General features: G+C 36.0%; 1 protein-coding gene across 1 annotated transcript; it reads right to left on the reverse strand.

The window, feature by feature from the left end:
• Positions 1-246: 246 nt before the first annotated feature.
• LOC139716309 (uncharacterized) lies at positions 247-1,753 on the reverse strand. The gene has a single exon (XM_071627870.1). The coding sequence runs from the start codon at positions 1,658-1,660 to the stop codon at positions 668-670; it is 993 nt and encodes a 330-aa protein (XP_071483971.1). The 5' UTR covers positions 1,661-1,753; the 3' UTR covers positions 247-667.
• Between the last annotated feature and the right edge of the window lie 14,531 nt (positions 1,754-16,284).

The following is a 16,284-nucleotide window of genomic DNA, read 5'->3' on the forward strand; positions in this document are numbered from 1 at the left end:
CAACAAAAATCTCCCGTTAGAATCTTTCACTGTCTCTATCAATTTTATATGTGGGGTTTTCCGAAATATGATACACACTCCCCTACTAGAGGAGGTTCCATGACTGAATACAATATCGGCTCTTAATTGGTTCTTCCATAAACTTTCATCCTTATCAGTCGAATGGGTTTCCTGTAATAAAATAATATCCTTTTTTAATTTGGATAAAAAACAAAAATATTTTTTCCTGGTTTTAAAGTCCCCTAGCCCATTAACATTATGGGTCATTAACTTCAGATCCTTATACATATTTCACAAGTAGGTAACCTTGTAAATTCTTATGACCCACCATGATCAAGACAAAACAGACAACAAAACATTGGCAATGAAAAAAACACACATACAATTTGCATGAAATCGAATAAAACATGATCACAAGGAATCCAAGTGCCCCTGGGCATCTTCACAGTTATTTTTTCCTCAGGTTGGCAAAAACAAATGATTTTCCTTATCACTTAATCACATGAAAAGTGTATCTTGTCTTCGGAGATATCAACTGTTAATATACTGCTGGCATGACAGGGTGCCGACTGCTGAGCTATCGCAGTCGTGTCAAGAGTTTTTCAAAGTATTTCGTATTTTGTTAGACCATTGTCTACTGTGCAAAAGCAAACTGCCAATATCCATTCTATCTTGTGGTGTGCTGCTTGTACTCCACTTCTTTTCCGCTCTCAGTCTCCCTGTAAAACAATCGCGCCGGATATTTGAAGTACACCTTTCGCTTTGGGTCCTCCTCTTTCAGCTTTCGTTTCAGTGGCAGCAATTTCCTCCTGCTTTCTCGCACTTCTACCGGCAGCATCTCATCGACAAATATCTGGTGATCCTTTCCGTTGTGCTGAAAAGGCCTCTCCTTCAAATATCTGCGGGCACTGCTGATCACTGTTTGTCTGGTTGTGTATCTACTGAAAGCTACCACAACTGGGCGAGGAGGGCCGGGTTTTGGCCTGATGCGGCCTGTGCGATGAGCTCTTTCAATGCTCACTTCACCTTCCATTTGCATATTTGACTTGGCAAATTCTTTGATCAATTGCTCACACTTCCCAGCGTTTTCAGCACCTTCAGGAAACCCGTAAAACACAGCCGTATTCCTCATCTCTCTCGCAGTGAGGTCAACAAGACGCTCTCTCAATTTCATATTCTCCTTTTCTTGCTTGTTTACTTGGTCCTGTAACTGTTTGATATCAAAACGGCACGACTCTTGCTCCTCTTTCAAGTTACTGATTTCTTTCTCATTTGTTTCAATCTTACCAAGAGCTGTGTCCAACCTGGATGTGAGATTGGAGTTCATTTCGTCTATCTTGTGGATAAGGGCCGCGAGTAGTTCATCTGTGGTTGACTTCTCCCCGTCTACTCGTCGTTTTTTCTCAAGCGAGGAGCGTGGAGGTGATTCCGCCGACGCGCCCGGGCTGGTTCCCTCCATATCTCGGTGAAGTGGTTTCACTACCGTGTGCACTGCCGAGTCAGTTAAGCCGTGTGCATTATCACTGTCACTGTGTTCTTGCGTAGCCTTCTCCGTAGTAGCGTCGCTAAAATCCATCTTAGGGTCAAAATCCTCCTTTTCCTTGAAATAATGGGAGATTGTAACGACTCCTTGTTCTAAGCTCCTTTTTCTCGATGTCATTTTGACTTTTCAAACTGTAATAGGCGAAATGAGCTGCAATTTTATTTCCTCCTAATGCCTCCGTAACACTCAGGCACGTCCTAACCGCACAGCGCCATCTTGGATTCCTATGCCCAGATTTATTAAAGATAGCAAAAGTTATTCCAGTTTATAAGATAGATGATCCATATGATATAAGCAATTTCCGCCCAATATCTGTACTTTCCAGTTTATCCAAAATGCTTGAGAAGATAATTTACAAAAGATTATATAACTTTCTGAAAACACACAATGTATTGGCTTTGCATCGATATGGTTTTTAGAAAAGCCATTCTACCGATTTAGCTCCATTGCAAATTTGTGATAAAATTTCAAATGCTATGTCGAAAAAGGAACATGTGATTTGTATTTTTTTTTCATCTGAGTAAGGCATTTGACACATTAAACCATGCAATTTTTATTTCTAAACTCCGTTCATATGGTATACGTGGTAATGCGCTTTCATGGTTTCAAGATTATCTCTCAAATAGAAAACAATTTGTATACCATTTAATCGCACAGAAATGTGTTTGTTCTCAATTAGTAGCGTAGCTCCACAAGGGTCAATTTTAGGGCCTCTTCTTTTCCTTTTGTATATAAATGATGTATCTAATGCGTCACCTTTATTATCATTCATTTTATATGCTGACGATACGAATAGGGTATATTCACATAATAACTTGGAAATATTAGTTGATACACTGATGCTAATTCTTTCATTCATCCAGTCGAAGTACAAGATCATTAATTAGTTGAATCAAGAAACTGGAAATAAACTCACTGTTACGACGTTTCGCCAATTATCAATATCAGTGAGGTTATTTCCAGTTTCTTGATTCAACTAATTATTGATTAGTTGATACAGTATATCTGGAATTACCGAAAGTTCTGAATGGTTTAGGTGTAAAAAGTTATCTTTGAATATAAATAAAATTAATTCTATACGTTCTAAACATTACAATGTCAGATCGGTTACTTCTCCTTTAAACACTAAGATTGATGAGTTATTTTTTTCAACTGAAACAACATTCTAAATTTCTTGGAGTAGTTATTGATGAAAATTTAAGGTTGCATGCTCATATACGTTATATATCTGAAGTTCCATATCTATACTAGTCGGAATTATCTCTAAACTGAAGTTTACTTTACCTTTAAGCACTATGTTTTTATTACATAATACTATGGTGTTACCATTTATGTTTTAATGTAATATTGTTTAGGCTAATTGTGGCATAACTAAAGCTAATCCTATCTTATCACTACAAAAATGAACACTCCGCGATTGTGCGGGATTATCTTATTTTACTAGGTTGAAAGCATTAAAAGTGGTTGATAGTAATGCTCTTCAAGTCGCAGTTTTTATGTTTAAATATATCATCAATAAACAACTTCCTTCATTCTTTTGATTTAGTTTTTGCTTTTAATAACAGTACATTTTCATACCCAGCTTGCAATGCCAGAAATGTTCATCTTACAAATCCAAAATTGTTAGAAGCACATAATTCTATAAGACATTATTGGCCTGATTTGTGGAATAGTCTTCCCAATTGTATTAAAATAAAATCTTCTATAATTATCGTCAATTCTCAGTCAAGGCAAATATGAAACGACATTTATTTTCGTTGTATAATGTAGGATGATTGCCATTTCTCTTTATCATTCCATGACAGTTAACAAATTTTACCGTCTTCTATATAATTGTCTTTATATTCTGATGTGTTACATCATGTTCATTTGAAATTTTTTCAATAAATTAGTCCTGGATTGATATCTGAAATTTTCCGAAAGGTCCCATGTTCAATAAAACACAGTGTGTGGACACAATTTATGATAACCAAGATATACTTTATTCTTTCCACCACAGTGTTATACTACATGACTCTGGTCCATTCACAATATGCATACATAAACATTATGTATATAATTTTTTCATATAAAAATTAATCTACATCTACAATAAAAAACAAAACAAAACTGCACCTATGGACTTTCACCCTAATTCACCTTTACACTGATGCATTTGTAGGTATCCTTGTATATACTTTGTGAAAAATGCAGAAACAAATCAAAGCAAATAAAATAAAACAAAATCAAATCAATATTCAATATTCAATACTCCCTAAGGAATCTGGTTGTTGGTAGGCCTATTCTGGACGAACAAACAATGAGTTTCAGGAAATAGAAAACGTGTGGGAGAATCATAAACATTGAAATACACGAAGTTCACTATATAATAGATGAGGCCTGTGGAGCCCACCCTTGGTTGGGGTAGAGAAAACAAGAGCATGGATTGTATTGTACTGAGATGAGTCGTCTGAATATAAACATAGGCGATAGATTGCGCAGCATGCCTGTTTGAGTACCGTGGAATATACAGGTAAAAATGCTAATTTCGACTGAATAAACATTACTTACAAAAGCGTCAAAAAGGGGAAAAGACGGGAAATGAAGCAAAGAGGTGGGGGTGGGGGGGGGGGGAGAAGGGGAGTGAAGAGTGAAGAGTGGAACTGTTGAATGCTGTGAATGCCAAAATAATGTCGACCAATCCAAAAGCGCCACACCCAAGGCCAGGGACAAAGCCTATAATATTCCGCTTCAGGATTTTATTTTTTTCACAGACCTCCCCTTCCTTGTTTGTCACTTTATATCAGTGGCATAGGGGTCTATTCTGTTTTGTGCGCTCAGTGGTGAAAACGGTATGTATGCGTGTTGAAATACGGGAAATGGTCCAGATTTACCATGGGGTGGACATGTGAATGTTCAATTGAAGAAACAACAATATCAAAGGATGTCTTATATGTGTTCATTTAGCCATGGAGCATTCTAGCCACTGTTTTCCTGATTAAAGATAAACAAACAGCGGCCAGTCATCATCGAACAAAAAAGAAAACAAAAACAAAAACAAACAAAAAAACGTACACATACACAAAAAACAAACAAACAAACAAACAAAAACATGCGCTTTTTTACTTTCTTCTTTAATTCTTTCTGCTGTCTCTATTTTTTTTTATTGTTTATTCTCGACAAACGTCGGTCTATAAAACACGAGATTTGATCCATACTGTAGCACATTCTCATTCTTCTTGTTGGAGCAACAGTTACTTCAAACAACCACTTAGACGGTGATAACACGTACTTGTTACATCAGTACCCACTGCAATATCCTTGCATGAGGCATAATGGTAACTTTGTCTATATACTGTTCACCTGTTATTACACGTGTTTTACCAATTAGTTTTGATTCGCTGTGTTTTCCCTTATTGTTGTAAAGTTCTGTGTATACTGAGCTTTGCTACAATTTTGTCTACGGGAAGATAAGGACAATTCTCAGTTGATTAAAGCCCATGTATGGTGTCTTCTTAAAAGAAAAGAGTAAGACAACATGCACATACCTGGTCCACGTTTACATCACATAGCATGATTATGTAGTCGAACAAGTGTGAAAAATCACATCTTCAGAGTAGTGAAAAGTGTTAGATGCAGATCAAACATTGTGGCAGCCTTAGCCGTACGTTCATAGCTTTTATGCAATTGGCACAGTATTTACTAGGGTAAATTATATTGGTGTGCTTATCTTTGTAGGAACATGAAGAGAGAAGTGAAGATAAAGTTCTAAATGCTAAGAGTTAAGTCGAGGATTGGAGGAAATTTAGTGCTAGCAGCTTAATGATACACTGGCTGAAATCTTGTTTTGCGTACACCTCTTGCCCTGTTTATAGTTAAGTTAATGTTCTACCTGGCGATTCGTCCCGTGGGTAATCTATTCCAAGCGGCTAGTCTTTTGAAATCTGAGAAAGATGTTGAAAAGGAATTCACGAACTAAGTTTTGGGCATATACCCCCCCCCCCCAAAAAAAAAAAAAAAAAAAAAAGAGAGGAAAAGAACACGTACGTTCGGTCACTATACCTAACTTTTATTTGATTTATACCATTTATAACTTTACTCACAACATAAACAAACATATCAACTTTCAAATGAAAGGAAATAAATGATTTCATGCATTCCGCGATCCTTCTTTATCTCCAGTTGATTTCAAGTAATACGTAATAATTAAATCCCAATTTCTAATGATGTTGTGAATTAGTACGGAGATAGGCTTGCTTGGATGCCATTACATTTGTAACTGTCGATCAAAGTAAGTTATGGGTGCATGGACAAGGCACAATGTACTACCCCTTTGCTTCCACACAAATAGAAACATATACGTCTATCAAGGTGCACTTGTTCAAATACATTTGCCTACACTGTGATGACAATAAGAGGTGCTTGAGCCTAATATTGAGCCATTTACTCTTCAGTGCAAAGAACTTTGCATCGGAACATCACACAACAGTTTCATTTATGAATCTTTTCAAAGTAAAGTATTTTCCGCTAATTTTCAGTTGAAGCGGTTCTTCATGATTGGATTCTGTGCATATAGCAATGATGTACAGTGATCGATATAACTTTCATCTATAATCACTCTTTTGACACACTAAAAATGTGTTTTCTTTTCATTACCTATAAATATATATAAAACTAGTGGAAGAAGGGGATGAATATTTCTAGCACAGCAATCACACAACAACCTATGTTATTCACTAAACGACGCTTTTCCAGTCAATTTTAAAAAAGACGCCTTCATGAAACATATTTTATGAGTGTTCGAGTACAAAGTATGTAATCATTGATTATCAATTATCAAAGACCATACACTGTGCAGTCTATTTCTGCAAATGGTTCAAGAAAAAGGAGAAGAAAACTATACAGATTCACAATGAGCCAAATCCACTGTGTAGAGTGCTCTGAGATAGGTGCATGCATATACCTGTGACTGAATACATTAATTCCAACCAGCATGAGGCTAATTGTTGCATGTCGTATGGACTGCCATGTTATAAACAAATAGCAAAGTTACACGTCGCAGGCTCAACACCTACGAATCCTACAGCCCACGAGTCGTACAGTCACTGCTCACGAGCAATACCGTCCACGAGCTAGAAACAATGTGAACAGGGCCAAAGAGCTCGACATAATGTACAATAAATTCACGAGCTATACGGTCCACGAGCTCAACACTGGGCAAATGAGGTCCACATAATGGAAATGGATTCTGACTCCTAAAAAAAAAGATTGTTGTCCACTTGTTCCACCACACTTAATACTATTCTTTGCAAAGTTGATCTGTGATGATGTCCATGATCACATTGAATAACGATAGTCCTGTGTCTCAAAGGGTCCTCATATATCCTATACAACATAAGAATCAAGGAGATCATAAAGACTCTCATGCAGTGTGATCAGAGAGTTTTGTGAAAAAGAGTATAACACATCATTTTGGAAAGTGTGGCTACTCGGTCTGGCTGCCATGAAGACATGTAAATCATGCCTTGGTCGACTACTTTGGGACCCGTACGACACCCACTCAGCTTTGATTCTAGGATATACCTTACCACCAGGCAAAATAGATTGGGGATGTACAGAAATCAAAGTATATCACCATGATCACAGTTGAGATAAAAGTGTTCACTGATTTTGCATTTGAGTCGTTACACATTTTTTTTTCTGCATACATCTGTAGGCCCTATCTATATCTATCTATATATATATATATATATATATATATATATATATATATCATATAATATGTGATATCAACCTTAATGGCATTAAAACGCTTTATCCTGGCGAGGAAAGCACATGATTTAGAAACAAGACACCAAACAAGTTAGTCATCGCATTCTTCATCAGCGACCAGGATGCGATGTGATGTTAGATTAAAATCCGTTTCTGAAGCAGACATACACACAAGGGTATACGTCTGCTCCTGGTCGGACGGATTTCAAAACTAACCTGCTTGTGATGAATGCGTCTAGTCTGGTAGTTGCTGCCACACTGCATGGTAACCGCGCAGTGTGTCTGTGCGCGTTTGGCGTAGCAACGACGCATCCATGGACTGGTTCCCTCCATGAAGAGCCAAAGATGAAAGGATGAATTCAGTGTTGAAAAACAAGATAAACATGAATCCCTGATAGCTTTTCAATAAACTTTTGCCAACGTCATGCTCCGATTTACTATCACGAAGATAAACAGTTCAGAAACCGACCTCATCTTGTCTTTCACTGACGCATCCTCACACCTCCAGCCCCCATAGAGACATCCCAGCCAGAAGTTGTGCCTTGTCCGCGATGGAATACTGTATTAGACTTTCCTGATAGTCAACGGTCTTTCCCGTAGTCAATCAGACTTTTTCTGATAGTCAATCAGACTTTACCTGATAGTCAACCAGCCTTTCCTGGTAGTCACTGATCAAAAACGAACAGATATTACAATTTAGATACATTTAGGCCTACAGCATAGGAACATAAAGGAATACAACGGATAAACAATAAAATATCAATACAAATATCAAATAAATATATATCAACGTCAGAAATGCATGGCCTCAGAGGAAATATTGTGTTGTATTAAGTCAATCTACTTGAACAACCAATTCGGAGATAAAACTTGGGTTATTCAAGTTTTTGCACCAGTTTTGTTTCAATATCTCAATAAATGGAAGGAAGACATCCACCGCCTGTATTGTGTTTCAATAGATTCCTGATGTCTGAAGGCGTCTTGCACAGATCCACCGAATTCTCTTTTGTTACGGTGTACCAATTTCGAACCCCTCCATATATCCCTCTTTGACACTGTTTACTCGCGAGTTTGTGGGCAAACATGTGATCATCATGTGCTTGATATGTCATCATTTGCTGTCCTTCTTATGATTGTATTCATAGGTGGAAAACCTGCTTATTTCCTTTTATTTCATTAAGTCACCTTTAAACCAACAAAAATGTAAATATACAAAACATAAAATGTCATGCTCAAAAGAATTTCACAATGTTGTTTAACATATGCCAAAATATCAAGTGTCAGAATCTTTAGTCTGTGTTTGCTCATGATTTAACCATTTTCTCTAATTATCGTTCACTTGTTCCTTTCTTTTCTTTACTTTATATTATCAAATCTATCTAAAGCAGTTATTTACATCGGTAGTGTATCAAGGGATCTAGTATTCGGGGAATTATATCTTTGAAAATGCGATTGCCATTTCAGTCTTAACCTGTTTTTTCTCTTGTTTGAAATTGGCATCGATCTTAGATATTTCTTTGTTTCTTTTTTGTGCATAATCTAGTAGATATATATAGGAGAAACATTGTGAGAGATTCAGCTTTTTCCAATTGAGGAAAAGAAAATAAATCGTTGCAAATGACAGCAGCGGCTAGCCAATTGGAGACTTTGCCCCGACGTCTAGAAATATTAGTATCATTGCTACGTGTGTTCGTGACATGTTTTTTTTTAAATTTTATTTAGCTGATTCACATATTGTGTGTGTGTGTGTGTTTGTGTGTACGCTGTAGTCAAGTACGCGTGTTAAGAAAAAAAAACACACGTTATTTTGTCCTATGAATGGGATTATACATGTGCTTATAAAACACATATTTTTTTCCCCATCAATCGCTTGTACGACAAATTGATATCGGTAGCCTTTAATATGTAAAATATGCTCTTTGTGTGTATAGCTGTGATAAAGTACATGACACATGCTTCTTTTTTTTTCAAGTTTGAAACACTAGCCTATGTAGAATTTCACTTGCAGTGTTACAATACAAGAGCCACGAGATGGGGTGGGGTGGACTCGGGAAGGGGAGGGGCTCGACGTCATAGAAATCCAAACACCTCGATCCCTCCTTCCCCGCTTTCGAATCTAAGGACGAAAATGAATGGGTGTTATCACCTTTCTTTTTCTTTTTTATTTGCCAAAAACGTGGGAGACTCACAGCCCCCCCCCCCCCCCCCACGATATTAGCCAATTCCATGCTTCACTAAAAAGTACCCGCAATACTGCTGGTAGTTCGTTTTGTTCTTCGTTGTTTCGGCTATCTATCCATCTTCCTTTCTTTCTGTCTCTCTTTAGAATATTTTGTTGCTCTATATGTGAGAGGTTGTTTCATTTTGCTCAAGGTCGGTATTTGTCATAGCCATATGCTTAAATGGTTACATTGTCATTTTTTCCTTCATCTAAGAAAGGTATCACACAAATGGGGCAAGGGGGACACGGTTGAGAATATTTGAGCTAGCTGAGCTAATGGTATGATCTCAGATGAAAGCATGTTTTTGTTTGTTTTTCTTAGATCTTAGAAGTGCGTGTGAATTGTCAGGTTCCCCCACCCCTAGAGTTGTTACAGCGATATGCAGTCCAATTGAAATGAATAGATCACTACCAAGACTTGGAATACATGACGATAGGTTGAATTGTCAGGTTCCTGCTTTTCAATGTCATTTAAGAGTGCTATACTCTTTTATATTTCACTACACTGTCTATGATTTCTTCCAGTTTGTTTCCGATTCAATAGAGCATGTCATAATAGCTGTTTGAGTGAATGCCTTTGACTGACACACCAAAAGAAGGCTCATGGCATTCTTACTGTTCCTTTTATTCTCGTTTCAGCGAGTGATCTCTACCACTTCACCTCTTTGAGCGGTGGTCGCTCAGGTCCTAAGTGATGGCAAAATGGCTCCTTCATGGACTTGGCCTGCCATACTTGCTACGTGTTTAGCATTCACTCATGTAACGTCTGCTTTATGTAAGTCAATGTTTTGTTTGGTTTGTTTGTTTGGTTTATTTCTGCATTTTCTTTCTCCGAATACAATTGCAAATGAAAACAAAATGATACAGATACATACAAATCAATACAAAAAAAAAATCATTTGCGTAACAACATTCAGTCTGAAGTGGCATAATTATGAATCAAAATAACATATTAAGGCTTACTGTATCTAATAACAAAGGAGAAATCAATACAGGGGACCGTCATCATAAGCAGAGCTTGACGTGGATGAGGCCCTATCTGAATATGTGATACCAATGTAATACAACACCAATTATATATGTACTCATAAAACTCTTAATCTTAATACACAAAACACATTTTGCTACAGAAAAAAAAAAACAGAAAAGAAAAATAGTGACTTGGCGCTTTAGAACAAGAAAAAAAAAACAGCACGCAGCACCATTGACTGCTGCATGGTATAGTAGACAATAAAAGTGTAGGTGTGTGCGAGTGACAGTGCGTCGTGTGTGCAGGTGACAGTGCAAGAGAGAATAAAGGCTGTATAGCATGCCTATTTTGGGGGTAAGGTATACGCTTTAATGAATGTATGCAATATCATTATCAAAGAAAGGAAAGGAACGGGAGGGAATGAAAAAAAAACACTTTGCATGGATCAGGGCTTACTGAGACTTCAGAAAAAAAGAAGAAAAAGTACATTGATCAAAAACTACTAACTGGAGACATATTTCAATAATAAATACTTTTTTAAATGAGCTTTAAAGGAAAACAGTGAAGTACACTGCTTTAATTGATCAGGTAGGTTATTCCAGACATCGGGACCGTAATGTCTAATTGATTTCTGAGCTAAAACAGTTTTGGGGTTTACAAGGTGAAAATCTGTCGAACGGCGAGTTGGATATGTGTGTATATTCGAATTTAAGTGAAAAATATTATGAAATAAAGAGGGAAGTTGATTTGTTGCATACTTGTACATAAATATACCTGTTTGTAAAATGTGGATGTCCTGAAGCTTCAAAGTATGCAAACGATGAAATAAAGGATCTGTATGAGATAAATATGTGGAATTAGTAATAATACGAATAGCACGCTTTTGGAGTAAATACAATGAATTCAGTTTAGTAATACTACAATTTCCCCATACAATATTTGAATACAATATATGAGGCAAAATTAAAGAATTATATAAAATAATCAGGGATCGTTCTGATAAAAGATCTTTCAACTTCCAGAGTACACCAATATTTCTTGATAGGGTCCTTTCTAAACAGGATATATGTTCGTTCCATGTTAAATGAGAATCGATTGTAATGCCTAAAATCTAATAACCTGTTTCTCGCAAAGAGAAAACCCATCAATTGATATGTTGACATTAAGATCCTGTGAGTAGGGTTTTCTAAAATAAACGAAATTTGTCTTATTAACATTCAAAGATAACTTGTTTGATTTAAACCAATTCAATATATTCAATAATTCAGTGTTCAAACGATTAACAAGTGTCCCTATATCATAATCTGATGTAATAATGGATGTATCATCAGCAAAAAGTATAAAATTCAAAGATGGAGAAGAACCTATAATATCATTTATATAAATGTTAAACAACAGAGGCCCTAAAATGGAGCCTTGAGGTACCCCACATTTAATATCAAGTTTGTGTGATTCATAAGACTGAAAACTAACATACTGTTGACGGTTTTGCAAATAATTTATAAACCAGAGCAGAGCGTGACCTCGTATACCATACGTATTAAGTTTATGTATCAATACTTCATGGTCGATGGTGTCGAATGCTTTCGACAAATCCATGTATATACCTATAACATGCTTTTTATCAGCAAAAGCTTCAATCATTTTATCATACATGTGAGCGATTGCATAGTCAGTAGAATATCCACTTCTAAATCCAAATTGATTGGGTATCAATAAATTATTGGTTTGTAAAAACTGATATAACCTTTTATACACAATTTTTTCAAGAACTTTGGATATACTTGGTAATAATGAAATTGGTCTATAATTACTCATTAATTTAAAATCATCTTTTTTATGAATGGGAATAACTTTTGCAAGTTTGAATGAGTTCGGAAAAATGCCTGTTGAAAGAGACATATTAAATACGTGAGTTAGAGGGCTTGCAATGTAAAAGATTATTTGTTTCAATAAATGAACACTAAGACCATCATGCCCACTCGATTTAGTTGTTTTCAGATTCTGAACAATATTGATTATTTCATGGTCATTGGTAGGCGTGAGAAATAATGAATTTTCACAAGGATTGGGTAAATAATCAGTAAAATGTGTATTACATGAATTCATATTAGATGCTAAACTAGGACCAATATTTATAAAATAATCATTAAATGAATTGGCAATTGTGGTAAAATCAGTAATTTCCTCATTGTCAATGATGATAGAGTTGGTAGTTTCTTTTACCGTCTTTCCCATAAGAGCATTGACAGTTTTCCACAATGAAAAAAGATTATCCTTATTTTTTTCTATATTAGTTGAATAATACAATTTTCGGGACAATCTTATTACTGATGTTAATTGATTTCTATATTTCCGGTATTTCATAAATGAGTTATTACTTTGATTCTTTATTGCTTGCTTATATAACTTATTACGGGTTGATATAGACCGCATAATACCTTTGGTAATCCAGGGTTGTCTATTTTTCTTTAAAGGTTTCCGTTTAACCAAAGGAATATTTCTCTGATAATAATACAATAATCTGCTGATAAATTTTTCATAAGCAGTATCAGCATTGCTTTCATCAAATACATCGTCCCATTCTTCCTGCGCTAAATCAAATATCAAAGAATTTATATTACTTTCTGTTTCCTTATAATACATTTGAGATTTTTTATTTTCAAAATATTGTTTTATTTTCAAAGAACTATTGTTGATGGTAAAAACAGGTAAATGATCGGATATATCATAATAAAGTATACCATTTGTGAATTCTGTGTTTATTACATTTGAAAATATATTATCAATATTTTGATACCTAAATTATAAAAGATTTACTTTCAAGCTATATACCATAAGTTTTTATTTTTTAATGTGCCAAAGCCTGAAAGGTATATATGTTTACTTTTTTTTTAGAAATATGAATGAAGGGGTGGTTCAATGTGTGTGTGTGCGTGTGTGTGTGTGTGTGTGTTTTGTAAATGAGGTTTCATTATAACTAGAAGTAATTCAATTTTATTAGTTTTTGCTTCTAAATTTTTCAATTCACTCCATTATTATTATCATTATTATTATCATTATTGTTATTATTTTATTATTATTATTATTATTATTATTATTATTATTATTATTATGATTATGATTATGATTATTACTCTTATTATTATCATTATTATCATCATTTGAGTAGGGGCGGGGGTTACGGTGCGGTAATGCTTGTGGTTGGATTAATGGGTGCTCTCCCCTTCGCGACGATATTTCGTGATTTCGGGAAGGCATTCCTTCTTCTTTCCACCTCTCCTCCATCCCCACCCCATTCCGCGAATTTGTTTAGAAAAAAAAAAAAAATGACCGAGTCGGATTGAATTGAGTTTCAGTATTACTTATAAACTTCTACATCTTTTTATCTCACTTTTACAAAGTTACCATCCAAATATCTATGGAGCTGAACTTCGTCGTGCGCATGGCAGATTGTTGTTACAGCGGTTTCCTGCGCCTCGCAGATTGTTTTCAGCACACTTCGCTTTTTGTGTTTTGAAAGAATTAATTAAGTAGTAGGCCCTGCTCGATAAAACCTGGAAAACATGAACAGGCGTTTACAGGAATTTATTACGCTTAACGTGTAAACGAATCCCTTAAGATGAAAATATTTCATGCCTTTATAGCTAATATCAAATACATTGCTAGCATAGTGTGTACACTGTCAGGGAAGCAAGAAATGATTTAGGGATTAAGCAAATTTAGGATTTTGGACGAAGTGGACATTCACTTAGAAAATATGTAAACAATTTAACACATTATGAATAATAAAGAAACGTTGCAATGATTTTTCCATCATGACATTCTTTTGTGAACGGGTCTGAGAAGAAAAAGTCAGGGATTGTTATAGAATTTGACGCACTTTCTATTTGTTTGGTATAATGCAAACTTTATGTTTATGATTGAGATTTTTTCCACTAAAGTTGCCTTGACAAACCAGTAGCCCTCTAACAATAATTCTGGCCTTTTCGTTGGCAATATTCTTATTTCCCGGAATCAAGAAGAACAACTTAATTGGTACTTGGCCAAGTTTGTATCGCCTCTGACTCCAGATTGTTTGTTTATTTCACTTTTCCATCTGAGAAGATAACTGAATAGCTAATGTTCAGCTGCACCAGTTGATCTTCCATGGGATCCAGTTAATGCGCCTGTCAATTGTTTCTCCAGCCCCGGGTACCCAGGGGGAGTCTGTCGGGAGTTTGTGCGGGCAAATGCCTAGGGCTCGCCATTTGTCCAACAATTCCAGGGAACTTAGTTTATCGCAAATAAACTAAGTTTGCAGAGAGAAACTGTGTTTATCGAGCGATAAACTAAGTTTACCGAAAATCTCTGTTCATTAAAAAAAAACTGTTTATCGTGATAAACTTAGTTTTTCGTGCAATAAACAACGGTTTTTTTATCGACAAACTTAGTTTATCGACTGCTAAACTGAGTTTCGTCCTTTTTTTTCAAAAACTAGGTTTTTCGGTCGATAAACTTAGTTTATCGATAATCAGATTTATTCAAGCTTTGTCAATAGTAGTGGGTGCTTGAGCTCGTGTGTATTACCAGCTCCAGGCGTGACACTTGCAGATGCATTTTCCTCGCTGTTTTGCCATGGCCGCCGAATGTACAAGTGGGCAGCCAGAGGACGTGCAACATTTAGAACTTCGAAGTCGAGATGTACATTACTTCAGTTATTTATGTTCCTTTGATTAAGATTAGTGAAACATTGAAGTATTTAGTTCGTGTTAGTTGTTACAGAGCCCCGGGGGTAACGGCCAAAATGGCATGTGAAGAAAAACACATCTCAGCTAACATGACCTACTTCCGACTTTCCAGAGAGGAAATTAATTTCAGGAAGAAAAAGTAGAACTTTATTTAGGATAAATGTGATTGTTTTGGTGAAATATACTGGCAAAATCAAGGGCAAGGCTCGAACTTTCAAGGCCTAGTAGTCCAAACTTCGCAACCAACTTACATGTTGTAGTCTATATGGCAATCACGAACTGCAAATAAATTATCTGAAATATTCTGATCGAAATTATTTACCGGTAATCCAAAATAAAATGTGTTCTTCAAGATTTTTATAATTCTGTTAAAAATGACATATCATGTTTACCGTAATTTGTCTATTATACAGGGTCAATGAGGATTTACCGTATCTAGCATTTTCATATAGGCCTACATAGACGATGTGCACTTTTGATTTTACGTGGGATGTTTGGCGTCTCCACAATAGTCGCAAGTCTGCAACTGAGCTCCACGTCCTGATCCTTTTAATTCAGTACAAGTGTCCTCTTTCGATAAAATTGGAATAATAATGATTACAAATAAATGTATGCAGTTTTTCGCTTTTAATGAACAGAGTTTATCGTTAAACTTGGTTTTTCGATAAACTCAGATTATCGAAAAAATTATGTTCATGGAGCGAAAAACTCCGTTTAAAGAGTGAAAAACCAAGTTTATCGTGATAAACTTAGTTTTTCACTGGACATATTAACTTCGTTTGTCACTGGATAAACAGATTATCTCACGGAAAACTGAGTTTGTCGACTGATAAGCAAAGTCTTCAAGCGGTAAACTAAGTCTCCCGGCGGGACACTATCTACGCGGTGGTGGCTGGATGGTGTTCATCAGCTGGGCCGGGAATTTGAGCTGGGATCTCGTCGAGGATCATAGGAGGGAGCTTGTCACAAAATTCAGCTGGAAATTGCAGCCGGTAGTGTGTGCAGCAGCGCATTCATGTATTGCATCGTGTTTGCATGCGCGCTTTATGCCTGCATAATTATCGGAAGC

Source organism: Diadema antillarum, unplaced genomic scaffold (genome assembly GCF_040938485.1).
Source record: "Diadema antillarum isolate AM-2024a unplaced genomic scaffold, OU_Dant_1.0 scf00000063, whole genome shotgun sequence".
In the NCBI taxonomy this organism is placed as follows: Eukaryota; Metazoa; Echinodermata; class Echinoidea; order Diadematoida; family Diadematidae; genus Diadema; species Diadema antillarum.

Excerpts from the sequence above, each read along its gene's own strand:
- LOC139716309 (XM_071627870.1), bottom strand. The coding sequence starts at position 1,660 with ATGACATCGAGAAAAAGGAGCTTAGAACAAGGAGTCGTTACAATCTCC.